The 24,342-nt window shown below is 46.7% G+C and overlaps 1 protein-coding gene across 2 annotated transcripts in view; it reads right to left on the bottom strand.

Annotated features, from left to right (window-relative positions):
• DCLK1 (doublecortin like kinase 1) overlaps window positions 1–24,342 on the bottom strand; it is a 533,653-nt gene that overhangs the window by 126,534 nt on the left and 382,777 nt on the right. For both annotated transcript variants that reach the window (XM_033950508.1, XM_033950509.1), the window contains exons 9-10: window positions 21,508–21,565; window positions 11,902–12,021 (exon numbers count right to left, since the gene is read on the bottom strand). In XM_033950508.1, the coding sequence (XP_033806399.1) occupies window positions 11,902–12,021; window positions 21,508–21,565 (178 nt within the window). The remainder of the gene's footprint in view (window positions 1–11,901; window positions 12,022–21,507; window positions 21,566–24,342) is intronic.

Consider the following 24,342-nt stretch of genomic DNA (forward strand, 5'->3'; position numbering starts at 1 on the left):
TCATGACTCACTGACCTCAGCAATGCCTGGGGATATGTTCATTAGTCTTTAGAGAACATATAGACCCAAATTGGCACCCATAATCGTCATAGGTCAATTATAATATTAAGTAAATAGTTTATATAGATATTTAAAGTATTAGAAAGTACTCATCTGTTAGTTTTGCTTTCATCTACGCGGGTGGGGGTGGGCACTCCGACATAGACTATGTTTCGCCCATACGGGCTTTATCAAGGAATCCCCCTTAAGTCAAGCGACTCATGCTTCCCGCTATAGAGTTTTGTATCAGGAAACTCATCAGAGGTTGGTTGGAGCATTTAGCGCCCCAGGCCATGGTAGAAGCCTTTACCGCAGCTTAGAAAAAGAGGGCCTAAATAAGCCAATGAAAAAAAATGTACAAAAGCTGTGGTTCAGGTCCATGGATAGCCTCCTTTATTTAACTGTACTAGAAATCTAACACAGTTTGTGAAAAAAATGACCTCCACAAATCTAAAAAGTAGGTAGAGGTCAGCAGGCTGTATTTATTCACTGTGATGCTGGGTGTTTAATTTAAGCAACATTTTTCAACAGCTACACGTATCAAAATGAAAGAATTCCTGAAAGAAATCCTACTGGTTGAAGTGTCAGCAACACTACTTAATTTGCACATTTATCACTATTCAGTACAGAGGCACAGAGCCAGAAACTAGACATCTTTCCTACTTGAAGTGCTGCCTGCGGTATGTTTGTATTTCTGTTCTGTGCAGAAGCCCTTTTCATATCCTGTACAGAATTGCAGGGCTCTACAATAGAGAATGACACGGTGACAAAATTCATCACCGTTCCCGTCCCCGCGGATAACCGCGGGAAATAATCCCCTGTCATTTTCTAGTGTCTGTTTCAACCTCAGTCCTTCTACACCAGCATTCTTCAAAGCAAAGCTTGCGGATCAGTGGCTGTGGCCATTCATACTCTGATTCTTATGTGAGCCAAGGATAATGAAACCATTGTGACATCACTGATGTGATTGGCTCTTAGGCACTGGTGGAATGAGGCATTATGACATCACAAAATCTGCTCTGGATACCAGAGACTGTCATTCTGTAGTATCTGTTTCAACCTCAGTCCTTCTACACCAGCATTCTTCAAAGCAAAGCTTGAGGGTCAGTGGTTGTGGCCATTCATACTCTGATTCTTCCCTCTCTCCTTAAAGAATGACATGAAGATGGTTTATCGCGGTTATCCGCGGGGACGGGAACGGTGATGAATTTTGTCACCGTGTCATTCTCTACTCTACAACTTAATGAATTGGTATATGTCTGCGGGAACACCACTGTAGACTAGTGGTTCGAGCAGCTACCTCAGCACCCTGAGGTTGTGAGTTGGATTTCCACTTCAGCTCCTTGTGACTCTGGGCAAGTCACTTAACACTTCATTGCCCCAGGTGTAAAATAAGTACTTGTCTAAAATTATGTAAATCACTTTGTGTAAACTACGCAGTAAACAACTCCCATCCGCTTTACTTTCTTTTTATTGAAAAAATGTTTTAACGATATTACAACACAAAGTTAAGATATGGAAAATAAACAAGAATACAATTATTCTTCATTTTCATAAAAAGAAGAAATTCCATCTAGCCCACTAGTTGAGAAAATGTGTTCAATATTTAAAGGATAATATCAAAAGCAAATAACCCTAATTTCTTGAGCACTTATTGCTAAACTAAACTACCAAATTTACTCCATAATCTGAAATCAAGACATATAGATTAAAGTTTACTTCTCATTTGTCTGAAGAAATAATTCTAGTTCTGTTGGATCCCCAAAAATATAATCCTTATTATGCAAATGTAGCAGGCACTTACAGAGGAATTTAAGGAAAAAAGTAGTCCAAGTTTCACGTTTTATTTTAATTTAGTGAATCGCTTAACTTAATTTTTACTAAGCGAGTTACAGCATAAAAAGATAACATTTATTTAAACATAATGTTTTTTAAAAAATAAAAAAAATTAATTTTAAAACAGTAGTTAGAAACGACAGACATACAGAGCAACTGAAACACTAGGCAAAAAAGGGCAAAACTACAATTCAGTATTTTCCAGGGTATAGAAAAGAATCATAAACGACAGCTCTGGTTCTCAATGCCACAAAGGCTTTCCTCCTGAGCTGTCTAGGTCTGGCTACATCATCCTCTTTACTTTTACCCTTTAGATTTTACAGGTAAATATAACAGCCTTTATGTGCTCAGCACACCCCTGCCAATTCTGTGAGATAATAATAATAATTTATTTTCTTACTAGTCTTATAGCCCATTACATTAACGGGTGCTAGAATATATGTGTGTATGTCTGTCTTTATTTCTTTCTCTCTCTCTCTCCTTAGCCGCTTTCTGTCTTTCTTTCTCCTTGGCTGTCCACCACCCCCCCCTTGCTTGCTCCACCTGTCCATTCTCCCTTCCTTTTACCTCCCCTGTGTCCACCACCACCCCTTCACTGCTCTCCTTATCCAGCAGCAGCCCTTCTCCCTTTGTTTTACCTCCCCCCTGCTAGAATATATGTCTGTCTGTCTTTCTTTCAGTCTCCCTCCCCCCCACTATCTGTCTTTCTCCCTGCCCCCTATGCAGCAGCATTTCTCTCTCCCCCCTGCAGCTTTAAAAAGGTCTTACTTCACCACCCTGGCACCAAGGTAGGGAACCAGGCAGCCTCACCTCCATGGTAGAAACAGTGCTAGGGCAAGGGCAGAGTTTATTGGCTTTAGCCGTGCTCTTCGACGCTTTCTTGGCTTTAACCGCTTTCGCCTTTTGGGGGCTCTTGGCTGTTTTCTTGATGGCGGTTGCCAACGGCTTCTTGGCCCTCTTCGGACTCTTTTTTACTCCGACCTCTGCCGCCTTTTTTGCTTTCTTGCTTTTCGGAGGGCTCTTCTTCTTCGCCTCCAGCTGCTTCCAGAGCCTTCTTCAGGGAAGCCAAGAACATGCCGAATCAGCTCGGAGATGCTAGGGCCCGATGCCTTGCGCGCTTTCGCCGCTCCTGCCGGCTTCTTAGCCTTTTATAGTGTCTGCCCTCCGCTGACAGGCCTCCTCCCGGCAGCCGTCATTCCGCGCGTCCTGGAGTCCTGGTGACGTAGTAAGCACGCATGCGCACTCTTGCCAGCACAGCGTGACAGAACAGGGATCAGGGAAGCACGCGGTGAGAGTGCGCATGCGCGCTTAGCGTTTTATTATTATAGATATACCACCCAACCAGAAGTTCCGGGCAGTTCACAGCAAGAGAACTGAGACATACCAGCGAAGGCACAAAATACAGTAGACTTCAGTGGTTTGACAAGCAGTTGTATTCTGGATCCAACATTTTCCTCCTCAACTTCTTTCTTGTAGTGGGCTTCATTTATCTTAGCTCTTCAAAGTCAATCCATACCACATTAACAATGTACAGTACACAGTGAGCAATGGAAATAGACAGAGGGTGTTGGATTAAAGATTAATCTTTGCAAAGCTACTTTCTTTGCAGCTGACAGTGCAAAGCATAATTTTTCCTGAATGACACATGGGTGCATAATGGTGGCATGCTAAGGAGTCTGGGCAAGACATCCTGCCCTTATCAAGGACCCTTCCTGATTCTTTACATCCATTACCTTCTTTATTTATGGGCTAGAAGTAAAAGTGTGTCTTCTTGCAAATGACACGAGGATTTGCAAGAGTGAATACGCCGGAGGGAACAGAAAACAGAAAAGAGATCTGCAAACATTAGAAGAATGGTCTAATGTTTGGCAGTTAAAATTTAATGCGAAGAAGTTCAGAGTGCTGTACTTTGGGGTAAGAAGCTGATATGCATGGACCGGGAGAGAGACTTTGGGGGTGATAGTGTCTGAGGATCTCAAGGCTTCAAAACACTGTGACAAAGCAGTGGCCGTAGCCAGAAGGATGCTGGGCTGCATAGAGAGAGGAATCATCAGTAGAAAAAAAGATGTTAATGCCCTTCTATAAGTCATTGTGAGGCCCCATTTGGAATATTGTATTCAGTCCTGGAGGCCATATCTTGCTAAGGATGTAAGAAGACTTGAAGCAGTCCAGAGGAAGGCAACAAAAATTATATTGGGACTGCACAAAAAAACGCATGAGAAGAGGCTTGAAAACCTGAATATGTATACTCTAGACTAGAATATGATATGATAGATATGGTTCTAGAATGTTGCCTGAGTAAGACCTGGGCTTCAGTGTCTTATATTTTAAGTTTTTAGTTCTATTTAGTTTTAGTTTGTTGGTTTCTACTTTATTTGGTTCCTTTCATCTACCTTATTCATAGTTTTACAGGGTTCTGTACTTTTTTTCTTTTCATTTTCACTCGGGCGAGGCAGAAAACATCTCGGATAGGAGGAGTTTGACAGTTATAGAATCACAGCATAACTGTCTATTAACCTAAAGGCCTGGAACGGTTCATTTTTTCAGCAGAGGCCCTTCCTACCTGTGTGTGGTGACTAGAGATCGCAGCGGGGAGATCGTTGTTGGAGGCGGGACCAGTGGAGGCATGGTTGATTGCTGCTGGTAGTTGCCTAGGATGGGGGGGGGGTGGCGTGTGCTCTCTCATTGGGGAAGAGCTGGTGGTGTCTCCGGATCTGTGGAGTGGGACCGTGCCGTGGACTTCTCCCGGTTATCCGATGGAAGCAGAGTGCTGTATTCTTCGAGAACTGCCCATGAGCATCCACCGCCCACCGAGAGGAGTAGGGCCCAGCACTGGATTATTCTATCTCTGTGCATCTTCTGCCTGGAAGCGATGAGACAGGGCTGCAGCAGCTGGAAAGCCCAAATGATATCTGTCCCATCTGGACTTTTGCCGTTGGGATTATTTAAAATGTGCTGAGGCAACAGAGCTGCTTCAGGAAATTGGACTTCTGCCAGACTTATTTGATTTTTTCAATTTTTTCTTCCAGTTTATGAATTATTTCAAATTTTGTTCCATTCTTTTTACCCCCTATTTTTTAAAATTTTATTAACTGAATTCTATTGTTTAACGATTCCTCCTTCTACTCCTTTTTACATATTACTTTAATTCATTTAGATGCTCCTATCTGTAAAGTTAGGAATTTATTTGAAATATTCTACATGCTTTTCTCCTCTCCACTCCTTCCTGCCCTCCATAGTACTCCCTACCCTCTTCTAACCCCTTCCTCTGTAATGTCACCTAGAGCTTGTATAGGTATGTGCGATGCACAAATGGAAGAAATAAATAAATAAATAAAATGCTAGCATTGATGCCTTACCTTTAGGCACACCTGAATACAGCAAGGGCAGCTGTTATCTAATATAATAAAAACCTAAGCTGCGCATGTGCACTCCCACCTGCGTGCTCCCGTTTTCTGTGAGCTGTAGGGCACCGCAGGTAGGAGTGCGCATGTGCGCAAATCTCTCTCTCTCTCTCTTTCTCTCTTCCCCCCCAAGGCGGATGTCGGCCACAGCGGCTGTCGGCAGCTGCAGACCGCGGCGGCTGTGAGTGGCTGCAGGCCATGGCAACTGTAGGCCGCGGTGGCTGTCGGCGGCTGCAGGCCGTGGCGGCTGTCGACTGATGGCGACTGCAGGCCGCGGCGGCCGAGCACGGAGCACGGAGCCACCAGCAGCAGGTGGCGGTCAGCCCGAGAAACCCCTGATCTACAGCCCGGGCCTAAGTTTAAAGTATTGAGTGTAGGAGGGGCAGGAGAAGCTAGATTGAGGGAAAAAATGATGATGCACAGGGAAATGGAGGGAGAGGGAATGCTGCGGCTGCTGCACAGGGAAGTAGGGAAGGAGATAGGAAGAAAGACACAGGGACAGGGGCAGGGAAAGAGACAGAAAGACAGACAGACAAAGGGGGCCAGAGAGGGAGAGAGACAGAAAGAAAGACAGCAGGAGGAAGAGAGACAGAAAGAAAAAGACAGGGGTAGGGAGAGAAACAGAAAGAAAGACAGACATATATTCTAGCACCAGCGGGAGGAAGGGAGACAGAAAGAAAAGAAGAAAGACACAGGGACAGGGAGAGACACAGAAAGACAGACAGACAAAGAGGGCCAGGGAGACAGACAGAATAAAAGACAGCGGGACAGAGAGGGAGACAAAAATAAAGACAGACGTAATGTAATGGGCTAAAATACTAGTATATATATATTCTACCACATGCGTGCATTACTGGAAGACATGCCCATATCCTTGTCCATGCACCACCCATGTGCATGCGCCACTTGCATTTGCAAGCCATAGTGCTTACATGCAGTGGCATAGCGAGGTAGAGGCAGGGGGTGGACCTCCTTGGGTGCCATCTTGGCAGAGGCACCAGTACTTCTCTTTGCCCACACACCTACCTCTTCAAATGATTGCCGGCAGCTAGCAGCATCTCTAACCTACTGCTCACACCAGTTCATAGATGAAAGTGCGCGGACAAACCCACTAAGACAAATGCGCGCAGGACGTCAGTGCGCCGGATGAAAACGTAAGTTTAAAGCTCTCCAAGGGGGGAACCCCACCCAGTTTACTTAGAACAGTTTCCCCTGCCATTGGGGAGGGGGGTTTGGGGAGGGGGGTTTGGGGAGACCCCCCCATTACAGAGGAAAGTGTAATTTTTCCCAGTGATTTAGTGAAAAATTACAGTTTCCTCTGTAAGTGTGTGTGTGTTGTAATATGCAAGGTATGCCTGCTAGGGCTGTTCCTAATATAAAGCCCATTGCTAGAGCAGATAGTGCCCAAGCTGCTCTGTTTAATCCCCAAGGTAACCTTTTGCCTGCCATGACTCCTGTATCCAACAGAGGGAGTGCTAGTGCTAAACTGCAGGTTTCCCTTCCCCCACATAGTCAGGGAAGGAAAATCAAGATATCTGGCACACCTGAGCGTTTGGGGCGTGGTCCCCAACTTCTAAACCTTAGGTCTGCTTGGCTTGAGGAGAGAAGGAGAGCTGGAGGCAAGGGAAGTAGTCGCAAGGCTCAGGGCTGGGAGCTCTGCCTAGCTATTCAGTTCCTGAATCCATGGAACTGGTTGAGGCTGGAGCAGAATCACCGGTAGGCCCTTTGGAAGAAGTCCAGGGTATGGAACTGGATTTGGAGCCGGAGCCAGTGACAGAGTTACCATCCAGCGTGCAGCCCATGGAAGTCAGCTAAGCCAAGGCAAGTGTTTAAAGCCTCTAAACTGTGGATTATAAATATCAGGGTGTTTGCTGAATGGACTATTTTTGTTTGCATTGCAACTGTTTTTGTAGTAAAGGTGTGTGGGGTTAGCCTCACGTTTCATGTGGTGGGATAGCGGGCCAATATCTGGCAAAATTTCATCACGTGAGGCACACCACCTTGCCCAGCACTTCAGGTGCTGGAAGAAATCAGTGCCGTAGCACTGGTTTAAGTCAAGTCTGCTTAGAAGAAAAATAAGGACTTGTGTTGCACCTTTTTCTGAGCCAGACTAAAAGACACTTTATTGTATGGACTTCTATCTTAACAGAAAAGAACTCCTTTTGGGACGTGAGAGTTCAGGATACAGTTTTTGGAGTTTGTTTTTCCTCTTTTCTGTTTTGGCTGTGTATTTTTTTGTTTGAACTCTCTGGTGGGAGAGATTATAAGCCTAATGAATTTTGCCTCTTTTGAACATTACAAGACTTTTCTATTGATGGCCATTTCCTGACAAGTTTAGTTTGTGATAACTTTGTTTTGAGGACTGATATTCAAGCTGGAGAGTGAAGCAACTATTTTGTTTTTGAATATTGCACATTAAATCCAGTCCAGGTTTTGGTTTTCTTATTTACCTGTTTGCAGTGTGTTTTTCCTTTTTGGGCTAATCCTGACTTATTTATCCTTGTGTCGCCAAGCAGCAGCACACAAGGACCAAGACATCTGTGTCCCAGCGGCTCGGGACCCATTGCCCTGACCCCGCTGGTGACAGTGTGTGTGTGTGTGTGTGTGTGGAGGGGGGGGGGGGGTCCCCACTAACAAGGTAAAAAAGATGGTGAAGTGGGGTAAACTGGAAACATCCACAATGGCAAAACACCCCTTCCGAGTGTCCGGTACAGAGAGAGGTCTGAAGGGTCTCCAACACCCATTTAATTTGACACTAGTTGTGTCGTTCCAATGTTAAATGGGTCATAATATCAATGCTTGGCCCCTGTTATCACCTTCTCCAGATGAATCCTAGCCCCAAAAGAGAAAGGACGTTCGAGTGGAGCTCCTTAAGAACCCTTGAGAAAGCTTTTATGTGGCGAAATGGGTCCCGTCGGGGCAGGCTAGTGATTCTGCACATTAAAAGATAAGTGAAAAAGACTTTCTGTTGTAATGTTTTATTTGAAATGGTTTATTTAACTAGTAGTGTTTAAGCCCGTTAGATTAACGGGTGCTAGATGACCGCCTCTCCTGCTTTTGAACCTGGGCAGGGGCAGAGGCAGAGCCGGGGCGGGAGGGAGTGACGGTGGGAGAGCAATTTCAAAGCCTCGGAAGCGGCGGCTCCTTGACCAATCCGTGCTTACAACATCCCCACACTCGCGGTCTGGCTGGCTCCCCCACCAAAGCCCTTCGCAGTGGCAGCCCCTCCCGCATCCATCCCCGCGTCCCAAGCCTCTCCGAAGGCTGGCTCCCACGAAAATGGTACCCCTCTGTCCAAAGCCGCCGCAGCAGCCTTCCTCAAAACACATTTCAAATCTGACATATTGTAATCACAAAACAGAAAATAAAATTATTTTTCTTACCTTTTGTTGTCTGGTCATTATTCATATCATGTAGGGGTCCCAGGCTATGGTTGGCTTTTGATAACTGGCTTGCCAGGGCCCCTTCTTTCTTCTTCCCTCCCTCCATCCCTGCAGCTGAAGACAGGCACCTCCCCCCAGTGGTCTAAGACAGGAGGGAGCAGTTAGGAGAGGGTTTGAGGGCAAAGAGGGACTCAACAGCGCACAACCACCTTTCCTTCCCTCCCTCCCTCCATCAGGTGCAGTGAATCCACCAATGTTAAAAGGAGCCGCGTCGAAATCGGAGGCCTGCCACTGCCGTAGCACGTTCCCCTCTGCCTTGGTCCCGCCCCTTCTGTGACATATGGGACCGCGGCAGAGGGAACGTGTTACGGTGGCGGCAGGGCTCCAATTTCAAGGCAGCTGCTTTTAACATAGACGGAGCTGAACTGACGTGATGGAGGAAGGGAAGGAACGGTGGGGCAAATTTCGGCAACGGAAGGAATTGTTTGGCGGGCCAAGCACCGGTTTCTTTAGGCAGCCCCGGTTGTTTACTTGGATTAAATGTGAGCCGTGAGAGGAAGGCCGCCGCAGCCTCGCAGCTAGGTAGGGGGACAACAATGGCGCTTATGCTCAAGCCCCTGCCGCAGCTCCTCTCTGGATCCTGGTGCGGTTCGAGAGAGGAGTCGTGGCGGCGGCTTGAGCATAAGCGCGATTGTTGTCCCCCTACCTAGCGGCGAGGCTGCGGCAGCCTTCCTCTCACGGCTGGCGGCCGGCGAACCCTAATGCTGACATTGAATCCAAGTAAACAACCGGGGCTGCCTAAAGAAAGATGGTAATCATATTCTGTTCTGAAAGCCCCCGCCGCAGCTCCTAGGCGGTTGAGGGGGGAAGGTTGTGGTCGGAGTTGCTAGGCTGCAGCGGATGTGTGAGTTGCGAGTGTGGGGCCTGTAGCGGCGTGAGGTGGAGAGCAGGCTGTGGTGACGTAGTAGGCGCGCATGCGCACTCGTGTTTCCGCGACGGGACCAGGGAACATGATTTTTTTAGTGCGCATGCGCGTCCTACCATTTTATTATATTAGATGAAACAACAGTAAGTGATAAGCAATACATCATGGAGGAGGTGATAACAAGGGCCAAGCATTGATATTATTACCCATTTAACGTTAGAACGACACAATTGGTGTCGATAGGTATCTTTCTTCAGTTGCCTATATTGTTTTCCCCACTGAACCTTGTAACTACTTGAACCCTGTCAAGTTATTCTATCGATAAATCCAGATATCTTATACTTGTATTTCTATACCACAACATGTAATTTACTTAAATCGTTGTAATGTAATTCTCTCGGTAATGTCCTGATCTCTTTTAACTGTAATCCGCTTAGAACCGCAAGGCACAGGCGGAATAGAAATCACAAATGTAATGTAATGTAATGTTAAGTGGGTGTTGGAGACCCTTCAGACCTCTCTCTGTACTGGACACTCAGAAGTGGGGTGTTTTGCCATTGTGGGGGCTCCCCCCACCCCCAATGGCAGCAGCAATTGTTCTAAGTAAAGTGGTGGTAGGGGGTACCCCCCACACCCTCCTCCTCGGAGCATTTTAAACTTACCTTTTAATTCAGTGCGCTGATGTCCTGCGTTCATTTGTCTTAGCGGGTTTGTCCGTGCGCAATTGTCCGGCACGCTTTAGTCCCACCACCGCTCACACTAGCCTCAGCCTTCCCTCTAACATCACTTCCTAGTTGTGAGACCAGAAAGTGATGGCAGAGGAAGAGCTGAGGCTGGCGCTAGAAGCAGGTTAGAGATGCAGCTCACTGCAAGTGATCATTTGAATAGGTATGCTGGGGGGGGGGGGGGTGAGGAGGAGAAGGGACAATGGGCACATGGCATAGTGATGTTGGGCACCACTGCCCCAGGCACCTCCCTAGGCACCACCTGCTGCTTACATGTACCACTGTAGAATAGTGCTTTTGCACATAAGTGCTGGAGCAAAGGGGCACCTAACTGCAAGTGTCTAGTAATAGAATTGCCCTTATAATGGCTTAAAAGGGCCTCTGTAGACTCTCTCAGGGATGCCTGAAGCCCCCTGTGGGCTAACATCATCTCCCAGTCCCAACATGAGGCATAAATGATTATGACTACCCTAGAACTTGCCCCTTACACCCCAGTGCAGAATTTCATTCTATTTTCATCCACCTTGATAGAGGGAGCTGTAGTGCAAATTTGCAGATAGTGCAAAAATTATTCAAAAGCGGATAACAAGAAATTTCAGAAGGACCTGGTGGAGACTGGACATTCAAACAGCAGATGAAATTGACAAGTGCAATGAGATGCAAATAGAGAAAAATAACTCAAACTATAGCTATCTGATTCTAGCTTCCACTTTAGGAATCACCACCCAGGAAACGGAGCTAGGCATCATCCTAGATAATATGCTGAAATCATCTGTTTGGTGTGTGCTGGCAGCCCCCCAAAATGCAAAGAGAATATTTGGAAAGAAATAGAGAATAAAACAGAGAATATCATATTTTCTATATTGCTCCACAGTACAAACTCATCTTGATTACCGTGTGCAGTTCTGGTCGCTGCATCTCAGAAAAGCTATAGTGAAAATAGAAAAAGTAGAGAGGTGACCAAAATGATAAAAGTGATGGAATAATACCCCTTTGAACAAAGACTAAAGAGACTGGGGCTCTTCAGGTCAGAGAAGAGACATCTGAGAGAAAATATGATGGTAATTTTTATGTTCTTATGGCAAAAGCACATAGCGATCACTCCCTCCACTCCTTCTGACCACTTGAGTATGTTGGGGTACTGTGGAATAGAGGTGAGACCATTCCTATGCTTTTAGTTGCTTTAAAGGGTGAGTTTTGGGAGGGCAAAACATCTGGGGTATAGGGTTTTTCCCCCCAATTTTGCTTCTTGTTGGGCATTAGATCATCAGGAGCTTGAGGTATTTGTGGTGGTAGTGGTGAGGTATCTGGGGTACCCCATTTAATCTATGGCATGCTAACTTACCAGGATGTGGAGGCCTCGGGGGGAGGGGGGTGCTCAGTTCAGGTACTTCTATGCAAAATTAAGTTCATATGATTTTTGGGACATTTTTGCATGGTTTTTTTTCTACATGAATCCTTGCTTGCTTGGAGGTTAATAGATCAGTTTCCATGAGACTAAAATATATTGTACGATATACTGTTTCAATAAGTCTACCAGTGTGAGAAGACTAATGCTAAGGAAGGGTTTCCTTATTTGAAACACTCACCTTGACAAGCTCCATTACAAGGTACAATTCTAATGGCATGTCCATCTCTTCGATCAAAAGAACAATATTAGGATGTTTAACCCTTCTCAAAATAGATACCTCATTCTGGATCATGTGCTCCTGATCAAGGATAAGAACCACAAGAAACAACGGTTCAGTAACTAAAATAAAATTCTGCATATGAACATTTTTCACATTCTAGCAACAATCTCCACCAACAAAAGAGTGCTAATGCAATCTGGGAAATATGGCTTTTTAGATCAAAATAGTCCAAGCCCTTATAATTGAAAAAGGCTTAAATAAAGGGCAGTTAAAGAAAGAAAGAGGCATGCACTAAACAGGTTAGCAAATAAGCTGTTTCTCAATGCATAGTTATATTTATCAGTCCATGGCATTTATAACATTGGGTGTTTTCTGTGGCAATGGTCAGCTTATTACTTTAAATACTGGCAGATGGATTCTAAGACCCCTCCCTTCCCTTATGTGACTAATTATGTAATAATTAAAATAGCCTTAGCATTTGGCCTCCTAGGTTTCCATGGTCTTTTTTGGATAGTACAGTACTCTGCCGCCACCAACCTGCTGCACAGTCTTCTTGTGTGCAGGCCTTGTGGCTCTATATCAAGAAAGATATGCAGGGGTCTCAAAGTCCCTCCTTCAGAGCCGCAATCCAGTCAGGTTTTCAGGATTTCCCCAATGAATATGCATGAGATCTATGTGCATGCACTGCTTTCAATGCATATTCATTGGGGAAATCCTGAAAACCCGACTGGATTGCGGCTCTCAAGGAGGGACTTTGAGATCCCTGATATAGAGGAACTGGAAAAGGTGCAGAGAAAAGCAACAAAATGATAAAGGAAATGAAACAGCTCCTGAACAGACTAGGACTCTTCATACTGAATAGATGATTTAGCAGGTATAGAGTAGAATTTTAAAATCTTGAATGGAACAGCAAAATAGGGAATGACTATACTAGAACTAGAGATCATTCCATGAAGCTAGCATCAGATTTAAAACAAATTGGGGCAAGTATTTGTTCACTTACCTCCAAATTCTAGGAAAAAGCGCTAAAAATTGCATGCGCAATTTTGGTCACGTACCCAAATTGCTTGTGTAATTTGACTGAAATGCAAGCTAATTAGCATTGATAATTGGCATGTTAACAAGCAATTCCAAGCTACGTGTGTAAATTTAGACATGGGATCCATACCTGAATTTTACATGTCAGTCAAAAAAGGGGGCATGGAAATGGACGGGTCATGGGCCGATTGGAGGCGTTACTTTAAATTATGCGTTTAATTATAGAATAAAGGCATCCATGCCTAAATTTAAGCACACGCATTTGCACCACATTTTCAAAGGCTTTACCTACATTTACCCCCTCTTTTACTAAGGTGCGCTAATTGAATTAGGGCACGCTAAATGCTAACACTTTCATAGACTAACATGCACGCTTTAGCGTTTAGCTCGCACTAATCGGTTAGTGCATCTTAGTAAGAGGGCCTTGCCGTCGGATACTATGTTACTATGTTAGTTGTGGCTCCCGGGCATAAATGCTATTCTATAAACCATGCCTAACTTTAAGCTTGGCTTATAGAATAGTGCTTTTTTCTAGGCTGATATTTTGGGCACCATATATAGAATTTTGCCCTTAAAGAGCAATTTGTTAGATAATAAATAGTAGTAAAACAAAAGAAAGGAAAATAAGGTGATACCTTTGTTATTGGACTAACAAAATGTTTTTTGAGAAGCTAGCTTTCTTCTTTAGGTTGGTTATGAGCAAAAGATGACAACTTCAAAATAAATATAGTGAAACATGAAAAGTATTCCAATGATAGTTTCAAGGGAGAGGCAGCCTGGTTGGGGAAGGGAAGGAGTGTCTGGGAGAAACAGAGAACTGGATGGGTAATCAGAAGGTAACAGGAAACCCAGATCTTTGCTAAGTCCTGCCTGGTGGGTGTCAAAATATTCCATCACTTTAACATCAAAGGTCTTATGTTCATGGATTGCTTTAAAGCTACCTCTTAGTATTCTGACCATAAGGTCATTGTTGCAGTGTTCTGGTTTTGAGAAATGCACACCCACAGGGGTGTCTCCATTATTTGCTTTGTGGTTTTTAATGCAGCGCTTGTGTGAGTTGATTCTTGTCTTTAGCATCTGTCCTCTCTCCCCAGTATATTTCTTCACATTTTCTGCATTTAATAATATATATACACCATTTGAGGATGAACATGAGTAGAATCCTTTTATGTTGAAAGTTTTACCAGGGTTGGAAACAGTGGAATTTCGTGATATGTACTGACACAATTTGCAATTAGACATGGAGCTATGCCTTCAAAAGCTTGTCAAAAATGCACTGTTAGTCCAATAACAAAGGGATCACCTTATTTTCCTTTCCTTTCTTTTGTTTTATTTCTATTTATTACCTTTAAATTGGACTAACAAGGTAACTACTGTACACTACTTTATCCAAATGGTAACATTTGTTGTCATAGGATGTGGATGAATGTACTGTAACTGCACTTACAAGGAATTTGAATAAATTCCTAGAGGAAAAGTCCATAAACAATTAGACAAGTGGGCTCTAGAAGGCTACTAGTTATGCCACTGGTTGGCCTGTCAGAGATAGGATGCTGGGCTTGATGGACCTTTGGCCTTATGTTCTAATAATCATATGTTATATTACATTTCCATACGCAGAGGTCAGGACCTCACTCTTACAGCTTGTCATTATTCATTCTGCAAAGTATAAGTTGTATTGATTGCTATCAATTCTATGTAGGCTTGCAAAAAAGAGAGACAACACTTCCATTGTTAGGCTAGAACGTCTGCTCCTTTAAACAGTTTCTAGATTAATGGCTAAGCACTAAAGCATACCCAAAACAAACGGGGATACTCAACAGGAAAATGTATCACCAAGGAAAATGTAATGCCAAGTAGGAAACATTAAATAGTCCCAGGTGGTTTATATATTCAAACACATTGTAACGAGTTCATTAGTGCTCAGGAAAGGATTTGAGAGACCGGACTTAGACCGAAGCCCCATCAGTAATAAAAAGTCCAAGAGCTAGTCTCGACGGACGGCTCTAACGCGGAGCTGGGAGGCCCGCGGGGCCGTCCGCCGAGTAGGCTTTGGGGAAGAGGGAGGGGTTAGGTAAAAAAATGTAAAATCGGGGTGGAGGCCTTCCCGCCGAGGGACTGGCCTCTGATAGGTCAGTGTCGCGGCCGTGGGGGGGGCGGGGGGGTGGAGGGTATATGTAAGGAGGGTCTCGGAGGACCTTAGCGGTTTCCGGTCCTCCGAGACAACTTTGCGGGGTCGGCGGATTTCGAGTCCTGAGGCCTGCCACGTGGGAGACTCTCGGCCCCTCTCGGGTTCCCTGTGGTGTGCGCAGTTGTCGGCGGCGCGAGTCGGGCGGGCTATGGCGCGATTACCCTCCTCGATGTCGGCGGATCCTGCGGAGCTGTCCCTGATCGCCGTTGATTCCTTCGACGAAGAGGACCGGGACCCGGTGAGTGCCTCTGCTGGGGGGAGTAGATCTTTACCTCCTAGGCGCTCGCGTTCGGCTGCCCGAACCGCGATAGCGCTAGAGGTAGGAGGGGAGGTGTTGGCTGCTCGAGGCAGCACGGGGTCGGCCCGCAGGGGCAGTAAAAAATCGCAGGGTGGTCGTGGGAAGAGCCGTGGTGCTGCACGGGCAGGGGATAGGATGGAAGAGCCTTTCTCTCCTCTTGCTGCTGGGGCTGTGGGTGTGTTAAATGCAGAGATTCCTCCTGCTGCTGTGCCTGTGGCTGTTCGAGCTGGGGTGGTGGGTTCTAGTGAAGGGTCGGGGTCTAGCCGGCAGGAAGGGGCGGCTTCTTCCGTGGCGGGGGGTGGAGTCCATGGGGGTGGTCTGGCGGAGATCCCTGTCTTGCCCTCTACCTCGGGAATGGGCCACGGGCTGCCTAGCAGCGTGGCCAGCTGGTGGTCGTCCTGGCCGTCGGGTCCTTGGGGGTCTCCTTGGGGTCCTAATCCCTGGGCCCCGGTTCCCCCTCCATACTTCGGTGTTGTCCCGCCGCCGCCTTGGGGCTCGGGCATCCCCTTTGGGGGTACCTCTCGAGGGCATGAGGGGTTGGGGGACCAGAGGGCGGGGGTCTGGCCCTCTGGGCTAACTTCATCTTCTACTGTGCAGGTTGCTGGCCCCAGTCTTGATTTTTTCCCTCAGGCTTCTGCTGCTGACCGTGAGTGCGTCGCCGGGACTTCGACGTCTGGTGTGACCGCCGAGGGATTGGATGCTGCACGGAGGCCTGGAATCGAGGAGCACGATCGGGCTACCCATCGAAGTCCTGCTATGGTGGTAGCTGCAGAGGGCGCCACTCCTGGAGGGGCAGGTGGTGATGGAGGCAGACTGGCTGGAGACCTGACCACGGGTAACATGGCCTTAGCGGCTGGGGCTCTGGGTAAGGGTAGGCGGAGGAAGGGTAAGGGTAAAGGTAGGAAAGGTCGACGGGATAGGGATTCTTCTTCTTCCTCTTCGTCTACTTTAACCTCTTCTTCCTCTTCGTCGTCCTCAGAGTCACCTCGGCGGGGGACGGGTGAGAGTTCAGTACAGGAGGGGGCCGATCGGGGGGCCCCGGCTCTGGTGGCGCTGTCGGAGCTTTGGGAAAAGGTTCCACGGTCACTTCGTCGCAAGATTAGGAAGCGTTCGTGCGTGGACGTTTTTCGGCTTTTGGAGGGCCGTGTGCGAGGTCGGAAGAAGAAGAGTAAGAAGGAGGGGGGGAAGCCTAGAGTGGGTATGGTGTCCCGCAATATAGTGAACTGGTCGCGGGCATTTTTGCGTTTAGCCAGTGTTTGGGGACGCGAGCGTCCTCAGGACTACGGCCTGTTGTTGGCTTATGCTGATTCCATTCTCGATGGTTACCAGAGGTTCGGGGGTTGGGCCTGGCTCAACTATGATGAAGCTTTCCGAGACAAGATGGAAGAGAACAGGCACATGTCTTGGGGTACTCAGGACATTAATTTATGGCTCACCCATATGGCTAAACCTGGGGGGTCCGGCCTGAGTGTCGTGGGTAAGTCTGGGTTTCCAGTAGCCGGGGGGGGTCGTTCCTTTCGTCCCACAGGGGGCCCGGGAGCCGGGGGGGGGGTCCAGGTCTCTGCTGGCAGTTCAATAAATCCTCCTGTTCCTTTACAGACTGTCGCTTTCGTCATGCCTGCTCCTTGTGTGGCCAGGGACACTCGGCTCTCAAGTGCCCCAAAAAAGGGCCCCCCTTGCTCCAACCAAGTGAGGTCGGGGTGCGGGGGTTGCCCACTCCGGTCCGGGTGGGTGCCATGAGACCTTGGTTGGACCTTTATGGAGATAGGCAGGCGGCAGCAATATTGGCGGGGGGATTTAGCGACGGTTTTGTCATTCCCTGTTCGCTTCCCTTGTTTACCGTGCAGGCTTCCAATGCTTCTTCGGTTTCACTATTGCGGGGTGAGGTGCGGCGTAAGTTGCGTGAGGAACTTGCTTTGGCGCGGATTGCTGGCCCCTTTCCGGATCGCCCGTTCCCGGTGATGGTGTTGTCCCCTTTGGCAATTATTCCTAAGAAGGAACCTGGGAAATTCCGCCTGATTCATAACTTGTCCAGGCCCGTGGGTCGTTCGGTGAATGACGGTATTCCTCGTGATCTCTGTTCGGTTCGCTACGCATCATTCGACAGTGCTTTGCGTCTGGTGAGAATCGCGGGCTGCGGTGCTTTACTGGCGAAGGTGGACATTGAGTCGGCCTTTCGGTTGTTGCCGGTGCATCCGTCCTCCTATCCGTTGCTGGGCTTTCGGTTCGAGGGTGCCTTTTATTTTGACCGCTGTCTGCCGATGGGTTGTTCCATCTCCTGCGCGTTTTTTGAGTTGTTCAGCTCCTTTCTACACTGGGTTACTGTTCGCCGAGCGGGGAGGGACTCGGTTGTTCATTATCTAGATGATTTTCTGTTCGTTGGGGGGGGCGGGCGCGGGCGATTGTGGTCTGCTGAAATCTACCTTCGAGGCGATGGCTGCCGAATTCGGAGTTCCTTTGTCCGCCGATAAATCGGAAGGGCCCACTTCTTGCCTCACCTTCTTGGGGATCGAGATTGATACGGTTGCAATGGTGACTCGGCTGCCTCAGGGTAAGGTGCGACAGTTGTTAACCTTGATTTCTATGGTGCGGGGTACCCATAAATCCACTTTGCGAGTTGTGCAGTCTCTGTTGGGATCTTAACTTTGCTTGCCGGGTTCTGCCTATGGGACGGGCTTTTTCACGTCGTTTAGCGGCGGCGACGTCCGGTGTTCGGGATCGCAGACACTTTGTTCGAATATCGGCTGGGATTCGGGCAGATCTGCATATGTGGTCTCTCTTTTTAGCGCATTTCAACGGATCGCTTCCCATTCAGTTCCCAGATACCTCCAGCGTGGATCTGGAGCTACAATCAGATGCGGCGGGGGGAGTAGGCTTCGGACTCTATTGTCAGGGGGACTGGTGCGCGGCGGCGTGGCCTGAGAGTTGGCGGGTGGCAGGTTTTACTCGTAATGTGACCCTGCTGGAGCTTTTCCCCTTGTTAGTCGCGTGTGAGTTGTGGCCAGAAAAGTTGCGGAACCGGCGAGTGGTTTTCTGGTGTGACAACATGGGGGTGGTCGAAGTAGTGAATAGGCAGGCTGCTAAATGTTTACAGGTTAATCGGGTAATGCGGGAGCTGGTCTTGCGCTGTTTGCGCCTTAATTTGTACATCAGGGCTCGCCATGTCCCTGGGGTTCTGAATAGGCTTGCTGATACCCTTTCTCGCTTTCAATTTTGCAGTTTCGCCAGTTGGCGCCTTCAGCGAAGGAGGAAGGGTCGCCGATGCCGGAACATTTATGGGGCTTGTTGGTGAACGGATCTGGAGCTTGTTGCAGCGATCGGTAGCGCCAGCCACGTGGATTCGATACAATTGGGGTTTCGTGACTGTTTGTAGATTTCTGCATACACAGGGTTGGGTCCCCGGTCCGGTCTCGGAGGTCTTGTTAGCGGACTTCTTAGCGGGATCTCAACAGGAGGGTTATTCCCGGAGTGCGGCTGCGGGTCACCTGGCGGGCTTTGCTTACTTTTGTAGGGCTTTCGGGTGGTCCTGCCCAACGTCCGGGTTTTTGCCTCGCAGGATGTTGGCGGCCTGGGATCGGGTGGCTCCGCGGCTGCCGGATGCTCGACTGCCCATCACACATGCCTTATTGTCTCGTCTCATAGCGGCATTGCCTGTGGTAGCAAGTTCTAGTTTTGAGACTTGTTTGTTTAGGGTGGCATTTTCATTGGCTTTCTTCGGGGCGCTGCGGGTGGGTGAGTTGCTGGTCCACCCGGCTGACACCCTGGGTTTGCGAGGTCTCTTGTTTAGTCAGGTACGCGTGTCAGGGGATGCGGTGCGTTTGTTCATTGCACGGTCTAAGTCGGATCAGCTGGGCAGGGGGCGCATGTTGGTCTTGCGCCGAGTGGGGGGCTGTGCTTCATGCCCGGTCCAGTCGCTGGAAGCCTATATGGCGATTCGACCTAGCTCTGACGTGGCCCTGTTACTGCACGCGAACGGTGTCCGTCTCACTCGTTATCAATTTCTGACTGTCTTGCGTCGGGCTCTGGGACGGTGTGGTGAAGAGCCGGCGCGCTTCGGCACGCACTCTTTTCGCATTGGAGCTGCCACTAGTGCTTTTGAGGCTGGTGTTCCCGAAGGGGCCATTCAAAGGCTGGGCAGATGGTCTTCAGGTGCTTATCGTGGCTACATTCGCCTGATTGCTGCCCCGCATGGGAATGCTCAGTCAGGTGGATTAGGTTAATGGGTGCTCCTGGGATGGGCGGTTTGGCGGGCGGTAGAGTTCTGGGCTTAGATGTCTGCTGTTCGGGGACATGTGGGCGGGTGCACTGCATGGCCTTTTGTTACTAACCTTTTGTGTTCTGGGGATGTGGGCCTGACTGCTGAGTTTTGCTTTTCAGGTGCTGCGCGACGTGTCCTGTCAGTTTGGATCGTTGGGCACTCCTTTGTACATTGGGCCGGGGAGCGCGCAGTGATTCGACCAGGTGGTCAGCACTTGGGTCTACATCATCGCGGAGTCTACGTCTCCTGGTGGGGTCAGCGGGGTATGCGTTGGCACCAGCTGCTCCCCCTAATGGAGGATCTGCGGCATCGAGCTCGGCGTCCCGATCTATTGCTTTTCCACCTCGGGGGCAATGATGTGGATGTGCTTAGTGGGAAGCATTTGATTGACATGGTAATAGGAGATCTGGGGGTGATACAGGGTTGGTTTCCGGGTGCACAGCTCGTCTGGTCGGACATTATTCCGCGGCCGAAGCGGTTGGTGTCGCGACGATGGACTCGGGGACTCATTAAGGTGAATAGGCAGATTGGTCGGTGGGTGGAAGCTCGGGGCGGGGTTCAGATTAGACATTCCTGGGTTGATGTTTGTTGTTCGGGTTTGTTTTTCCGGGATCAGGTGCATCTTTCAGATATTGGGTGGGATCTCTTACTGGATGACTTTGCTACCTGCTGCGAGCGTGTGTTGGACTCTTAGTGGCAGCTCTGTTTATTGGGGGGAGCCTGTAACGGGTTACAGGCTTGTGGCGGTATCCCGAGCTACTGGCGGCTGGTCTCATCATGGGGATGAGCGGTGGGCCGGTTGGGAGCCGTGCCTGGTTGGTCGGATGACCTTGGACAATGGGGCATGTGGGGACATGCCACCCCTCGGACCCTTGCTTAGATGGCAGGGTCGGGGGCCATTTACATCTGTGTATCAGTAGCTCGGGATCTGGGTCGCAATGGTGATACCATTGTGAAGGTTTGAATATATAAACGGTTATTTAAAGTTGTTGTAATGTTATTTATAATATTTAAATGTTATTTAAGTATGTTAATTTGCAATAAACAGGGCTGCGGCCAGGTTTCACCACGCAAGTTTACGGGTCTTCTTTGGGGAGTTGTTCAAGGGTTTGATGGGCAGGATGATGTTAACACTAAGAAAGCGGGCCATTCCAGCTTCCGCTGTTATACCTGATTGTAAAACCGCTTAGATAACCTTAATAGGCGGTATATAAAATCCTAATAAACTTGATCTCTCCTTTTGCAATCACTGCACTTTCAAACATAGGTAAACAAATTTTTTCCCTTGGATGTACTTTACGGAAAAAAAAAAAAATCAATTTATCTGTGCTGGAGCAAAGTGAAGCTTGGTGGGTTTTGACGTGTTTCACATCTAGCTTCTTCAGAAAACCCGACAAAAATATTCTGTGATTTTTTTCAGTAAAGTACATTCAAGGGAAAAAATTTGTTTACCCAAGTTTTTGATTGAAAGTGATTGAAAAAGGAGAGATATACTACTCCTGGGGCTTCGCTCTAAGGGGTCCTTTTACTAAGGAACACTAGCCATTTTAGCGTGCGCTAATATAATGGATGCGTTAGCATGCGCTAATATTTAGCGCATGCAAAAACGGCAAGCGTGCCTTAGTAAAAGTCTGATCTCTCAAATCCTTTTCTGAGCACTAATGAACTCGTTACAATGTGTTTGAATATATAAACCATTTGGGACTATTTAATGTTTGATACTAAGCACTTAAGGAAACAGAAACGTTGAGTTGCTCTCCACTCAGCTGTTGCACTTACTTTGCCTCTGCATTTGCTTTTGTTGATTATTTTCAGAGCATATTCTCTACCCGTAGACCTATAGAAAAACACAGAATGGGAGACAGAGGATTGTAAGTGTCATACTCAGTGTCATATACTTTTAAAAGCAAGATCTGAACATACACTCGGCATTCATCGATCGGATGCTATTACCATATTCCCCCTCAAGATCACTTTGTTCGGCCCAACAAAATCTTTCAGTCCCCTTGATTCGTCATATATTCTATGACACCACCCGGAAAACTATCTTTTCAGTTACTGCTCCAAGCTTATGGAATGCTCTACCTCATTACCTCAGAAAAGAAGACTGACAAAATGAAAGAAGACTGACAAAATGAAAGAAGTAAAAGAAAGAAGGTGTTGATGCCCCTGTACAGGTCGATGGTGAGGCCCCACCTGCAGTATTGTGTTCAATTTTGGAGACCGTATCTGGCAAAGGACATAAGAAGGCTTGAAGTGGTCCAGAGATAGGTGACGAAAATGGTAGGAGGTTTGCGCCAAAAGACATATGAGGAGAGACTGAAAGCCCTGAATATGTATACCCTAGACTAGAGGGAAGGAGGAATATGATTCAGACGTTCAAATACTTGAAAGGTATTAACGTAAAACAAAATCTTTTCCAGAGAAAGGAAAATGGTAAAACCAGAGGGCATAATTTGAGGTTGAGGGGTGGTAGACTCAAGAGTAATTCTTCTTTACGGAGAGGGTGGTTGATGTATGGAATGCGCTTCTGAGGGAGGTGGTGGAGAGGAAAATGATGACAGAGTTCAAACAAGCGTGGGATGAACACAGAGGATCTCAAGTCAGAAAATGATGGGTATATATTGAAGGAATTAAGGCCTGTACTGGGCAGACTTGCACAGTCTGTGTCCAGTATATGGACATTCAATTGAGTATGGGCTGGGGAGGGATAGCTGGGATGGTTTAGATGGGCTGGAGTGAGCTTTGATGGAGACTCCAGTAGATGGAACCTAAGCACACTACCAAGCAGAGCTCTGGGTTTCTGGCCCAGAAATATCTAAGAAAAAGGACCATTTAGATTAAATGATTAATTTATAGAGCGTGTACGATTGGGCAGACTGGATGGACCATTTGGATCTTTATCTGCCATCATTTACTATGTTACTAGGTAAATCTAATCTTAAAACATTTCTGTCTAAAGATGCTTTCACCATATAAATCCAACCATCGCCATTTCAAGACAGCCCATTTTCCCCTCCTACTGTGTCTCAGCCTTTTTTTTTTATATAGGAAACTAATGTAACTAGCGTCTCCTCCCTCCCTCCTGTAGCAAGTATGCATTTACCATTTGTATTTGTCTGCCCCACTGACAATTTTGTTTTAAACCTATTTTGTTTTGCTTTTATAAATTTGTATGTACGCCACCTAGATTGTTAGATAGACGGTATATCAAAATAAAATTCAACTTCAAATTTACGGCCTCTTTTACAAAGCTGCGCTAGCGGCTGCCACGCGGCAACAGCCCCAAAGCCCTTTAAATCTCTATGGGTTTCGGGGCCGTTAGTGCAGCGCAGCCGCTAGCGCAGCTTTGTAAAAGAGGCCGTTAGAAAAATTTGTCATTTTAAAGTGTTAGAAAATGATCACATCTTTCACCCTAATCTGAAACAATAATTTTCCCCAAGACAATGGCCACAATAATAGGCCTATGTATTACAATTATTTTTAAAATTATGATTCATATAGTACTACATTCAGTAAAATGGCACCATTTGGGTGCTGGAAAAAAAATGTGTGTTGAGCGTTATTCAATAAATAGTGCTTCGAGTTTAGTGTCAATCTATAGACTAACCTTTGGGCGTGAAAATTTACACCAACTGAAACCTGATGTAGATCCTCACGTGTAAAATGGATCCCCTGAATTCTATAACACTGCATGTGCCGTTAGTAAACACCCCTGAACCACCCATGGCCACACCCCTTTTTCAGTTGGGTGCTAAAAATTTTACAGATATGTTTTTGTATCATATCACAAAGGAAGATGTGCAGATAAATTCAAATTCTTTCCAACTAACACCAATAATTGATAGTGCCCAATTTTTGGAGCTAATAGGCTCAATGCGCAATTACAGTAAGCTGCACATGCAAATTGGACGCATGCAACTTTGAGTACCATTTATAGAATTTGGGGGATAATGGATGCTGTACCGAGGCATGTGGAAGATTTTACAGTATAACAAGGCACCCTTGCAAGAAAGGCAGATAGGCACATATAATACCTATTTTCTAAAGGGAACGTATGTACCTCTGAGCTTTTATAAGGTTACTCCAGGGAAAGTAGATGCCATATTTATTTATTTTAAAATTTTCTATCTCGCTTATATACTAAGCGGGTTACAATGATCACATACAGTACATAAAAATAAAAACAAATTCATTAAACACAAAACAAACACATATAAACACCTGCGCCAAGGCAAGAGGAAATATGTGTATACAGTATATGTGTATGTGCTGGTAAGAAAAGAAGTATACAGTATGTGCATATTTTTAAAAATAGCACTTAATACATAACAACTCCACTATCCACTATAAGTAAACACCTCTAATGCTAATGTGTCATATTATGAGGAAAAAGCCTCAGGTTATGAGTGAGCTGAATTACTTTGAAGTTCTACTCTGCAACATCATAGGCATATAAAACCTCCGGACACTTATGTTCACTAAAAAATATTCACATGGAGGGGAATAATCAAAACAAACATCTAAGTCCAGTTTGGGCGTATGGCATTAAATGATTTTTTGGGAAAAAATATTCTAGATGTATTTTTTAAAAAATGGGCATTTTCCCACTAC

Source organism: Geotrypetes seraphini, chromosome 6 (genome assembly GCF_902459505.1).
Source record: "Geotrypetes seraphini chromosome 6, aGeoSer1.1, whole genome shotgun sequence".
NCBI lineage: Eukaryota > Metazoa > Chordata > Amphibia > Gymnophiona > Dermophiidae > Geotrypetes > Geotrypetes seraphini.